The following is a 13334-nucleotide window of genomic DNA, read 5'->3' on the forward strand; positions in this document are numbered from 1 at the left end:
TTCGTCAAATAACAACAGCATGTATAAACAAGTCAAGCAAGACTGCTTTTTAGAAATGGACGAACTAACGCGCCGCAAACAGCAAAGGCGTTTACTCTCCACACCGACTGTCATTCCTTTAACAGAGTGGTGCTTAACGCTAGTCCCGGAATACCGCTCCTAATTTCGGCTTTCATTTCAACTAAGATGCTCATTATCGATACGAAAAACTCCCTTTACTAGAGCTACAGTACTTGCATTATTGATTATAAAACACTCGGTCGGCTCGTTTAGCATGTTTGTTCGCTAGTGGCTAATTAATCCAGGCCTTTTACTCGACCGTTTCTTGAAAATGGCAGGGTATCAGCTGCAACAGCACTTCTTGCTCAAGACCCCTTCAACCTTCTGTGTAAAAAAAGTGGCTTCTATTCTCAGTTTTAAATGCACTTCTCTATATGAGTTTTTCCTTGTACCCTCTAGTTTGTGTTTCACTATAGATTCTCAAGATGTCCACTCAACTGTTGGTTGCTGGGTGATTCAGTAGGCGCAATGTAGAGTATATATAGTGCAGATATGAATATGGTATATTTGCAAGCACTGTGTCACAGATTATTCGGAAAATATCTTGATGAATCGTTATATAATATAAATATTTTTTAGCTGTACTTGAGCAGCTCTAATTGTAGGTGGAAAATAAGTTATGGATATTTAACCATTCACAAGCAAATACGTTTTGTCTGTGTTGAACAAATAAAACATTGCAAAGACATATAACATCTGTATACGTTAAACCCCACAGCACACAGTAATGCCAGTACCTTCACAGCCGGCACAGAGAGTGGAACTGCAATCAACAGCTCTCAAAGTGCCTCCCCTCTTCCATAACGACCATCCCTCTCCCTTCTCTCCCCTCCCTACAAGACTGGAATCAACATTCAGGAAAGACCAAAAGACAAAGCCCTGACAAAATGCAAAAGGAACTGCAGCTAGTTGGAAGACAGCAGATAAAATTCACACCTAAACTCCCAAATTTACAGGACTTTCCACTAAATATACCTTAGCAGAATACATTAATATTGGTAGTGTCAAAAGCAGAATACGCTGAGAACTAGTAAAAACTTAGTTGCATGAATGAAATAGCTTAATATATATTCCATGTATAGGAGGTTCATTCATTAATCATTTGGTTCAGATTATCAATTCACAAAGCAGAGATAACGATCGGCATCCTCAGTAGGTGATCTGACAGATATAATAATATTGTGTAGGAGTTACTGATGCCCAAACAAATCTTACCCTCTTGTGCCCTGCTTAATGAGGCATTGTTCAACACAAGCATATCACAAGTCATTGTGGAAGAGCTGTCCACACCTGCTGCAGGAGTCGCAAAAAATATTTAGTATTTTGTATTGTGATATTTTGTATTCGGATTGGATATTTTTGTATCGCGATATTTTGTGGCTAAAAAAGTTGCTGTTGGTGTTCGATGGGGCTTCAATACTTGGATATTTTAAGCATGAAGAAATCCATGCGTAACCATGGATGTGTGCAGGCCTGTTGAAAAAAAGGTACCCATGTCCACCAGGATGCAGGTGTGTCTGAGGACTGGTCACTCATAGCAATGTCTTCTATGACCATCTGAGAGAAATGTTTCCTAATGCATGCAGTTGCTGCTTAGCTATGAACTTTTAACATTTAATTTTTCAGGTAGTCTAAACACTGGTGAAGGGACCAGCCCTCACCTCCAAAACAGCAGTTATGAGCGAGACACCAGTGGGGAAGACAAGGCAAGAACTGCCTGTAACCACTTTTTAACAGGAGTGTAATAGCAATACAAGCCTCATTCTCTATGTACATTTATTCTTATACCAGACTACCGTTTCTGTTTGAACCAATAGCAACAGTAATTTTAACCAGCAGCCATACTGTATCACTCTGCAACTCACAACTTGCTGGTTGCTGCTGGACGAGGTGTTAGTGGGGCCAGCAGGGGGTGCTCACCCTGCGGTCCATGTGGGACCTAATGCCCCAGTATAGTGATGGGGACACTATACTGTAAACAGGCGCTGTCCTTCGGATGAGAAAAACTGAGGTTCTGACTCTCTGTGGTCATTAAAAATCCCAGGGCGTTTCTCGAAAAGAGTAGGGGTGGAACCCCGGTGTCCTGACCAAGTTCCCATTGGCCCTTACCAATCATGGCCTCCTAATAAATCCCCATCTATGAATTGGCTTCATTGCTCTGCTCTCCTCCCCACTAATGCTGATGTGTGGTGAGCGTTCTGGTGCACTATTGCTGCTGTTGCATCATCCAGGTGGATGCTAGACATTGGTGGTGTTGGAGGGAAGTCCCCATTACCTGTAAAACACTTTGAGTGGAGTGTCCAGAAAAGCGCTATATAAGTGTAAGTTATTATTATTATTATTATTATTATTATAACAGATGAATAAATCAATAAATAAACATATGTTAACTAAGTTCTAGAGCAAACATGTTGGCTGATCTCATGTTAGCTCGCAGATCTGGCAATTTTCAGAGGCTCTTGGCAGTGAAAAGGCTGACGCTGTATAAGCAGTGAGCTCTAGAGAGCACTGAGTCGAGTTCCAGCACCAGGTGTTTGATTCACAAATGGAAATAGGTCAGAGAGGTGGTGGAGCTCGTAAGTGCCTGTGGGTCTCCAGACTGCCTTGGGAACTGTGAAGCACTACATGCTTGGTCAGCCTTTTCTGATACAAGCCAAGGAAAATCTTTACTGCCTGTTCATGTGCAGAAATGACACATTTTATAGGAACTGCTTCAGGAGTGGGCACTAATACAATGTTCTCTAGAAATGAAAAATAAAACTGGAAATGCTCACAGAAATATTGATAGAAATATGAGCATATATCTATAAACAGAACGCAACTTATTCTATTGGGAATTGCAGGTATTTGAAGAAATGTTTTTATGCTTATCTACCTATAGTTTCAAACTAAAATGCTACTAAGGAACAGGTAATACTGTAGGTTTATTCCATGCTGAAACGAGAAGAAAGAAAACACAACGTTTCGGCCGTGGAGCCTTCTTCAGGTGTGAGGTAAAATGCTAATGTATTGGTGCTTTTATTTTGTGATTAGGATTAAATAATGCCCATTTTTGAAGAAGCCAGCCATCGAAAGGAACATGCATTATGAATCAGGATAGTACGGAATCAGGATAGTTTGAAGTAGGACACATATTGTTTATACTAAATAAATGTGCTTTTCACTCTACTGTCTGTTCATTGGCACACCATTGGAGCAGTCCATTAAAAGAAAACTTCCACCCGGTGTGCTCCATACTGTGTCAGTATGCATATTTTGAAGTGATCAGTAAACATGGTCAAGGAGGATACATGAAGCTTATTATTTAAAGCACACATTTATTATTCTTCCATTATCAAAATAACATTAGCAGTAAATGAATTGTTTAAAAAAATAGGCATTAAAATACATAGATCCTTTGGTAAAGTATTAGCATTAACATCTGATTAAATAATCCTGTAAAAAGAATAACGTACAGTATGAGGGAGGTCAAATGTAACAGAATTGATATACAGTATATTCTGTAATTCATATAAAAACTTTTTTCAACCTGCATACTTTTCTGCATTTGACCCGGAATTGTTTCCTCAGTTCGATTAAAAAATATTATATAGTATAATCACACATTAAGACTCATTATTTCTGAAAGATTTAAAACACTTAAATGAAATAACAATTTACCACAGTAGACAAAAGTGGAAAATTGAGTGGGTCCTGACCTCACAATCTAGCTGTGATTACCCATTGTTTAGAGATCACTTCTGCTGTTTTCAGGAGAGCACACATTCCATTAACGCAGCACTTAACATTAAATACTCATTGTCCAGTTAAAACTAGCTCTAACGCGTGTTATTTATGTTTATGTCTGGACTGGTCTGGATTTTAATGTGAAAACTTTAAAAGATGAAGGCTTTTGTAGATTGTCTTTATAGTGTTAATCTGTTAAATATGTAAAAAAGAGGGGTAAATGACTAAATCTAATTTTTGCCTTTTGTGAATATATTTACCTGAGCCTTTACCCAGTACAGGGATGCTGACAGCTTTCATAAATACAAAAAATGATAAGCACCAAGATGTGCTGGATAGTGAAAGGGATGAAACAGATTCCTTATGGCAATTGCTATATACTATATCTAAAATAAAAGGGAGGCCTGATTATACACCCAACAATTTCATCCACCAATCAAGTCAGATTCTCCAGTCCTGGAGATTTCATTAACCTAGAGTACATCTACAAAGATAACAGTTGTTATCAAGTTGCTTTGTTGTTAGTAATGAAGTATGAGGTTGGTAAGTGATCTGCTTTTTCTTCGTTTAATGAAAAAGTCAAATGAGCTGCTTCTAACCATGTAAATAAAATGTTTCAGGTGTTATTCACCATGTTTCCAATTTTTTAAATTTGGATGCACCAGTCGATTTCTATTATGCATTCAGTCATTCTGAAATTGCCACTTGTTCATCAGCTCAGGTAAACTGCTATGATCTCAGTATTACCTGCGGTCACACATGCCCTATTGTCAGAAATATTTCTCATTCTTAATGCTGCCTCTCAAGGGAGTTAGCACCACTTGGAGGAGCACCAGGAGACCCACTGATGTCATTCCAAGCTTGCAGGTGTCACGAACGAGCAGCAGACCAATGGGGAGGATGAACCCTGTGCAGTACCTCAGTGGTCAAGAGACAAAGGAAAAAGACTCAGTAGCTTCCAATGCAAGAGAGGGCTAGGCGAACGACGTGGTCAAGGGCGAGTACCGTAGTTCGTATCCAAAAGGGCACAGAGAAGGCTTCCGATCCAGGAGAGGGCTAGGCGAGACACATGGTCAAGGGCAGGTTCTGTAGTTCGTATCCAAAAGGGCGTAGAAGAGGCTTCTGATCCAGGAGAGGGCTAGGCGAGACACATGGTCAAGGGCAGGTTCTGTAGTTCGTATCCAAAAGGGCGTAGAAGAGGCTTCTGATCCAGGAGAGGGCTAGGCGAGACACATGGTCAAGGGCAGGTTCTGTAGTTCATATCCAAAAGGGCGTAGAAGAGGCTTCTGATCCAGGAGAGGGCTAGGCGAGACACATGGTCAAGGGCAGGTTCTGTAGTTCATATCCAAAAGGACTTAGAAGATTTGGAAAGGACGGCGAGGTAGGATCTCTGAAGGGACGACCAATAGCGGGCAAAAAACAGAGGGTTTTAGAGGGTTTAAATATTGTGAGAGGAGGGAGGTGCGCTGACAGGGGGAGTGTCGTGGTTGGTTGATTGACAGGAACAGTATCGTTTGGAAGAAGCGCTCCGGCTGAAGTGTAATTAGTATGAGGGCGCTTCCATGTGGGAATCTGGTTGGATGAGGGCGTGACAGCAGGCTGATGGGGGTGCATGCCACACAGAACAAATCCTGGCAGTGTCAAGCCCACCCAGTGTTAGTGATTCTCAAAAAAGCTCCCCCTGTTCAGGATCCTGGACACAGTTGGCTAAAATCCGAACACTAGACATGTGCCAGACAAACAATGCAGATATAAAGGCTGGCAAACAGGCTGTAACCAAATCAGCTGTACAGTATTGGAGGCTAGGAATACTCTCTGGGCCTTTTAAAGACCAAACTAATGCTAATATTTGTCACACGTCCTGCATTCCACAACAAAATTGGAAATAGACAAATAGAGAAAACTATTTTGCAGACACACGGCAACCTTTAAATAATTTAAAGTTATCTCCATACATCATATAGAAAGGCTTGAAAAGGACGTTGATTGGTAATTAGCTTGTTTGGACATTCGAAGCTAAGTGATCTTATCCAGTTCTTTCTTGAAAGATCAAGATGTTAAATTTAACCCTTTACCTTTCAGCAAAAACAACCATGATTCATCAGGACCAGCTCTTACACAAAACAGTGTAATGAAACATTTTAGAGGAAACTTAAGCTTGCAGGGCTTGTGTTACTCTTATTATAATTTTAAAAATAGGGGGTTTTAGACTGGTCAAGCTAATATTGAGTAAAGAAAACATTCAATTGTTATTTCACTGTATTAAGTTACTTGGGTAAAAATCCAGATCACTGTGAAGCAACATTCTAGAAACATAGCATATACAGTACAAGATTATCTGGATAAATTATCCATAATTAAGATAATAAATACAAGTTTTAACAGCAACCATCCTGTAACTGCTATATGATGGCCTTACTGTAAGATGTTTACCCAAATTGTGTGGACCAGAAACAACTTAACAAGTTGATTTTTGTTTTTTCACCACCAGGGTGTTTGCTGCTATACATTGTGTGCTTCTTTTCAGAGACTGAAATACATGGATCACAAAATATTGATTTTTAAAGCAAACACAAACCCCAAATCCTTCGAGTGTTCTGTGGCCTCTCTTTTACACATGGATCTTTTAGAATAAAGAAAATAATACTTTTTGACAGTTCCTCTCCCTGTGTCGGTGGGTAAACTCACAGGGCTGATCACAGATCCCGCTCTAGGTGGTGCTAGAAGCCTTCTTGAAGAGGTTTCTGTAGATCTTCCCCAGACTGTCCTCAAACACAGCCCTGTGTGGCTTCCCTGTGTACTGGGCAGCCTGATTTGACCAGAATGTCCCATTGTCTAAATGGACTGTGGCCTCACCAAGACCTCTAGAACTGGAGGGTAAAGATACTACTGTCAAAAGATGTGCATTGTAGCAGGGAAAACACAATTACATTCTTTCAGAATTCAGCATTTCAACAAAAACACAAGGAACACTGCAGTACTTCTGTAAATCTACAGTAGTTTAGTTTCATGTTTTAAGACATTTACAATATCTTTGAATTTTCTTTTATTCACGTAAGATAATTGTGTGATTGATCAATTGATCTGACGTCATGTTTCATCCAGCCATTTCTTGAAAAAAAAAATACAGTTTTAGCTTCAACAGTCTCTCTAGGTAGCTTGTTTCATACAGTACTCCCACAACCTTTTGTGTAAAGAACCTCCTGTTCCCAGATTTACACCCCACGTATGTACTTCCATGTAGTTTCCACTTGTGACCTCTAATTCGTGTTTCACCTCTGACGCTGAAGAAGCCTTGTGTGTTGAATTTAATCACGTGAATTAAGTCCCCTCGTAGTCTTCTCCTTTCAAGACTAAACTAGTTTAGCCCATTTCAATTTATTGGCGTAGGACATTCCTTTAAGCCTAGGAATACATCTGATAGTTATTCTCCAGAGCAGCAATACTTTTTTAACGTGGTAACCAAAACAGTACACAGTATTCTAAATGTGGTCTTTCTAATGAATTGCAAATTTTAACATAACGCAACATCTCTTAAATTCTAGCTTTTTAACTTCTATATTGTAAAATGAAAACTACCCATACAGCATATTGTTTGTGCTGTGTGTGTCCATTATTGTTGTTCCTTGTTCAAAGAACTCTAGTTTTTAATTTAAGCAAGACCTAACTTTTGTGAAACAATGTTAATTATCTTCTAGGATCTTATTTACAAATACGGAAGGTGATCCTCTAGTTTAATTATAATTATTATTTCCATTACATGTAAGATCTAATTGGTCTGTACTTAGCAGGTTCAGTTTTGTGAATGTGTTTTTGGATGGGTATAACATCAGCAATGCTCTGGTCTATCAGTACAACCCCTGCCTTGAGCGACTGATGAAACAGTTGCATCAATAGCTTCTGAACAACATCTCTTTTCTTCTTAAGTATTTTTGGTAGGATACTGTGGAGTTTTATTGATCTTGAGTGATTCTAGTACCCTAAACACCCCTCCAGCTTCTATAGCATTATGTCTACCAACAGCCTATACTATAAATCTAACTGAAAAATAAAAGTTTTTCCATTGTATGCAAGATTTAAATAAATAACAAATTGCTTTGAAAATTGCTTTGAAATTAAGAAGCATACTGCAATATGGTTACATTTCTTTGTAAGGGTCGGAAGATTTAAATCCTTTACAACTTCAGTTTCCTTTTTCTTCTTCAGTCACTAACTATCATTATTCAATTGTCTCCACAGGGTTGCTTGAAGGCTTGTGTACCCCTCTAGTTCTTTAAACTTTCCAGTTTTACTATGAAATCCTTGTTTAATCAAAAATAAAGGGTCGATATCCCCAAATTCTATGTAATGTTTAGAGAAATCTATGTATGTAACAGAAAAAGAAAAAGTAAATAAGAAAATAAGAAGGTAAATAAGAATTAGTGTATGTGTAAAAATGACTTTCAAACAGCACTGTACTGTATATTCCTTACTGCGCTTACCAAGTTATCAGAAACAATAAAAACAACAGCTTTTGTCCATTCTAGAGATTTCTATGTTATGCAGACAAGGTCTGTCATCACCCACTCTTTGACTAATTGAGTACATATTAAATCCACACATATCATGTGTTTATTGTAAATACAGGAGTTGTCTGGCTATTATTACCATTTCATGCCGTATCGTAATGTACACTAATTATCATAATATTCTGTACTCTGATAATTTTTTAATTTAAAAATAATTTGAAGCATTCTTGGTTGTCAGAATCAGGATAAGTAAAACTTTAACTAAGAATAATCCTATTATGGTACAAACAAATTAGGATTGCCAGACAATTGTTAGATCTGCTTTGTTGTATCAAACATCTGCATAACTCCAAACCTTAGATCTTACTTAATCTGCTAATTAAATAAATTACAAAATAAATTGAATTATGCACATTTAATACAATAAGAGAATAGCAGATTACATATACTACATGAACCTGTAGAACATGATAGGTAGTATGCATGAAAATCACAGAAAGAAAGACTCTGAATTTCCAACTAGTATGGTTCTGTGCATTTTTGAAAGACCTGTCAATACAGATCCACTGAATTTCATGAAAAAGTGCTGGTTTTTGCTTGAATATGTCTTTATACTGTAGGTTTATTACATGATAAAAGTTTGCCTGTGTATTTTGTTATGACAGTGTAGGCCTGCAGAGAGAATTTAAAGGTACAGTGCTATCATACCACATGGAGAGGCATGTTAGTTTGTTAGAATGGCTGGAAATTGATACTTGACTTTTTCTTAAAGAATCCTTTGACACTATCCTGATAAAATGAGTGGATCCCTGTCCACAGGTACGGAACAGTCATTTCCTTTTTTATTTAGCATGCACTTCTCACTATGAGAAATAGCATTTAAAATGTCTTTCCCATAGGCGCTTCTTTACTCAAAGGGTTGTGGGTGTATGGAGCATGCTACTCAGCCATGACGTTGAAGCTTATACACTGGCTTCTTTCAAGAAAAGGATGTATGTGATCCTAGGTTCAATTAGCTAACTACCAAGAGAGCTGGATGGGCTGAACAGCCTCCCCTTAACTGTTAATTCTTATGTTGTTATGGTTAGTTCTTTCCTGTCCTACACCCTGATACTGTGATAGAATAAAGCACGACCTTAGTTTTACAGCACTTGTCTGCCTCAGTTACACTCTTATTCTCTGTTTTCCCATTTGCTCTTCTATTTTTTTTTCTCTATATAGTTGGATATACTTAAGTTTTTTTCATTCCTAGGGGAGAAAAAAATGATCACAAGAAACAAACAAAAAATAAATACAGGAGTGCAATTTAAATGTAATGGAAGCAGTAAAAGCTCTTGTCACAGCGGTGGTGATTGTCTGAGATTGGGCTATTAAGATAATCACCAGAAAATGTTCATTTCGTCAGATGTCAGGGATTAATATTCTAGCAGTTCAGCAATTTAGCATAGGGGAGAGCTTTGTAATCTAACGTCTCATGACAGGATGTTTACCTGTCCTCTTGGACCTGGCTGTCACATAGAGAGTCGTTACAGGATGTGGAGGTCTTCTGATGCACAGAATCTGTAAGGCTCCCCCAAACCTGTGAAAACAATGACAGAATCATTATCTGATAGACAGGGGCAGGGGAGGTGTGAAATATTAACATGCAAATCCTGGTTTGTACTCCCTAAAAATATAAAAGAAAATACAAGAAGGCATTCCTTTTGCCTAAACCCGCAGCTTGAACGTTCCAAGATATGCTTTTGACAGCTTTGAGTGCCTGTCTATGGGGAGTCTGCATGTTTGCTTGGCATTTCACAGGTTTTCACATGGTGTTTCCATTTACTCCCACCTCCCAAAGGATTGCAGGATCGGCCTGACTGCCTGTCTCAGGGTGCCCATTCCTTGGTACCCACGAGAAAGGAAGTTCAAGATTAAAATGAGCACTTTGAAAGAAAGTGGAATTGTCTGTTCTTTCTCCACAAAAGTTTCTGTGTGGTGGTAAAAATAACACTTATCTTCATTTGAGCCTGTGTTTGCCCCTGCATGACATGACAGAGATACCAGGTACTCCTGTGCATGTGTCTACTTTGCTTTGTGCTTTGGATACTGGAACATGATATTGACTTATGCTTGGTGACTGATGAACCTGAGTATTGAATTACACTATCAGCTGAGAAGTTTAATGCAGTGTTAGCATGTAATAACAAATGATTATATTGTTTCTTTTTTTCTCATACCTAAATTCATTTTTAAGAAAAAAAAATATTTTAAAGATAAAATGTTTCCATGTAGACTTAACCAGCCGTATTAATTTTTCACAGATGTAATCACAGGGCACATGCTGGTATTTATGAACTGGGATTTGGTTTTCGCAATTACGACAGTCTAAAAACACAGCTTCGTATGGGGGGAATAAAAGCAACCTAAAATAAACTGAAATTGTCTTATGTACACCACCGATCAGCCAAATATTACTGCAGGTGTAATTTAGGATCCCTCTATGTGCTCACACATTAAAGCACTGAAAGGCTTACAGCAGCCCATGTTTTTGTTGCTAACCAGGACTTTTGAAACCTCTAATGTACTGCTGAATTTTGGATGAACCAAAACATTTTGCATTTGAACAGCAATAAGACTGAGGCCATGCTACTGGGTGATATGTCTACTCTTAGGTCTTCAATTCATACCGCGTTTGTCGGTTTGTTTCTTTCAGAATTTCACAGCCTTTAAAGAAATCCCATAAGCTGTTCTTTTTTTATTATGTGAGGATTATGATTTATTCCCTTAACCCATTATAAAACTCATGCCATGTTGTCCTGGCACTTGCTGAGATGCCACTGTTATCTACTTCCTTTTCTTTGCCGTGAAGATGAGGTTTAGTGCCAGCTTTCCGTGAGAAGTTCCTCCTCCCAGAGCATTGCCTTACAGAAAGGATTTCAAGCTTTAGAGTAATTAGTTAGATGTCATTTGCGTTTCACCATAAGGATTCAAGCACAGAGCGTGGGAGGTGATGCATTTTATACAACACCTGCCAATTCCAAAGCTTTATGTTTCCTCTAAGGCTTTCAGCTTTCGAAGTTCTAAAGAAATTCAATTGATTTCAAGTGAAAGAAAAATACAGTAATGACTCCACTTACTAGGCCTCGGACACAAATCTGTTGAAGAGATATTTCCAATTGAAACAAACCCAGACTGAACTCTATGTCTTGATGTTTTACTGCAAGGCAGCTAAATCTGATCCAGTTCTTGTAGATCATGTTCAGAAAACAGGTAAATAGAATAAAAAATAGAAAGCAGAAATGTTGCCCAAATCACAAAAGTCCACCACATCTGTTGTGATGGCAGTTTTGGCTGAACACTTTTATTTATATGCATTCTGTGTTAATACGCCCAGTAAAATGCAGGAAAACTCATGACCTTACGAATGAATCCAAGAGTGGGTTCTAATGTGTAACTCACACATGTATATGAATGAATGCTTTTAGAAATTCAGGATAAAACCCTGAATCTCTGCACGATCATGGTGGATGTTTTGACTGACACCACTTGACACATAGTGACACACTCCTTATAAGTATTGCTTTCCTTTGCATTTGTTCACTTGAATCCTAACCACAGATATTAAATAGCAGCATTTCTAGTGTGGGAACATTCTGTTGGTAATCACTATATCTACATGAGACAAATCACTGATAGATTGTCTTTTATGAAATGGTCACATTTTATTAGAGGATTCCTTATTTCACTTCCATTCCCTATTTCAATGTTTTCAATTAGTATTCTTATCTACATCTACTGGAACACATTGAAAACATTCACTTGTTTGATTTCAATGCAGTCACTATTCATTTTCTTCTGCTTGCACAACTGGCCAGCAAAAGTTCCTAAGATGGAGCTTAGAGTCTTATGGCATCCATATGGCCTAAAGAGTTGTGAAAACACCATTTTATAAGACTTTTCTTAAACATGGGATACACTGCCCAGTTTCATCAATGGTTTTTTGAGAGGTGATTTTACAGGGCTGAGAGATTGATAAAAAAGGCTTGCAAAGCTTAAACATATAGAATCGTTTGTAAAGTGATTCCCTCACATTCAGTAAGGCTATTATATTATTTTCCCTTGCAAATCTTTCAACCAGAACATTCATGGGTTATGGCTTATGCCTGCCCTCCCACCAAATGTCAGATTTTGGAGCCATGATAAGTACTGCATGAGGACCTGCTGGTCCACACTGTGCCAGAAGTGTCTCTACCTTAGCGTCACTTCAAAATTCTACTGTAACAAGGCAATAACAGCTGAAGTGTACGATGACTTGCAGACAGTCCTGAAAATGTGCAATTGGACTGTAATTACATATCTCTTTTCCGTAACTGTCATTGCTAACACCATACATGTCAACAGTGGTGCCCAATAGTGTAATTTAATAGTATTCATAAATCCAGTATCTTACCCCGTCACCACTGTACAAGTAAAAACTATACAATGTTTACCGGGACCTTGGTTTATGTTTTATACCAGAATAAAATCAGAATATGTCCCACTTCCCTTGATTTCTTTGAACTGTGTGTGATGCCAGCTATTAAAGTTTTTTTTAATCCCCCCCCAGAGAAATTTACGATTATGAGGGAGACCATATTCGCAAAGTGAATATCTCTCATGAAGATGCATACAATGGAAATCATTAGCATACCATTAGCCTAGTAAAATGCATTTTAAGAAGACACGGCTCTTACCGCAAGACGTGCAGGATGCACCTGAAGACAGGTGTGCCTTAGGGAAATGCTGACATTCTTATGGACCAATTTACATAAACGAAGGAGCAGTGACTTAGGGTGTGTGGGAAAACATAGGACAGTGGTGCTCAGACCTTTAGTATGTTGCCCCCTTCTGAAAATATTTTTTTATGCCCCACCCCACACACACACACAAAATGTGAAACGTTTAATGCCTAGAGTAGAAAAGCTTGTCCCAAGTTGAGGTTTACCCATCAGAAAACATAATGAGTATATATACATTTAATTTTTCAATCTTTTTAAAAAATACTAGATATTTTTGCTA

General features: G+C 38.3%; 1 protein-coding gene across 4 annotated transcripts in view; it reads right to left on the reverse strand.

The window, feature by feature from the left end:
- Positions 1 to 3245: 3245 nt before the first annotated feature.
- The window catches only part of spata6 (spermatogenesis associated 6), a 41540-nt gene continuing 31451 nt past the window's right edge, over positions 3246 to 13334 (reverse strand). The window contains exons 12-14 of one of the 4 annotated variants that reach the window (XM_088598968.1): positions 9785 to 9873; positions 6475 to 6656; positions 3252 to 5088 (exon numbers count right to left, since the gene is read on the reverse strand). In XM_088598968.1, the coding sequence (XP_088455094.1) occupies positions 6497 to 6656; positions 9785 to 9873 (249 nt within the window). In that variant the 3' untranslated portion in view covers positions 3252 to 5088; positions 6475 to 6496. Of the gene's footprint in view, positions 6657 to 9784; positions 9874 to 13334 lie in introns of all 4 variants that reach the window. The other 3 variants (XM_088598967.1, XM_088598969.1, XM_088598966.1) reach the window with 3 other exon arrangements.

The sequence above is a fragment of the Lepisosteus platostomus genome, chromosome 11 (assembly GCF_059453375.1).
Source record: "Lepisosteus platostomus isolate fLepPlt1 chromosome 11, fLepPlt1.hap1, whole genome shotgun sequence".
Taxonomy (NCBI): domain Eukaryota; kingdom Metazoa; phylum Chordata; class Actinopteri; order Semionotiformes; family Lepisosteidae; genus Lepisosteus; species Lepisosteus platostomus.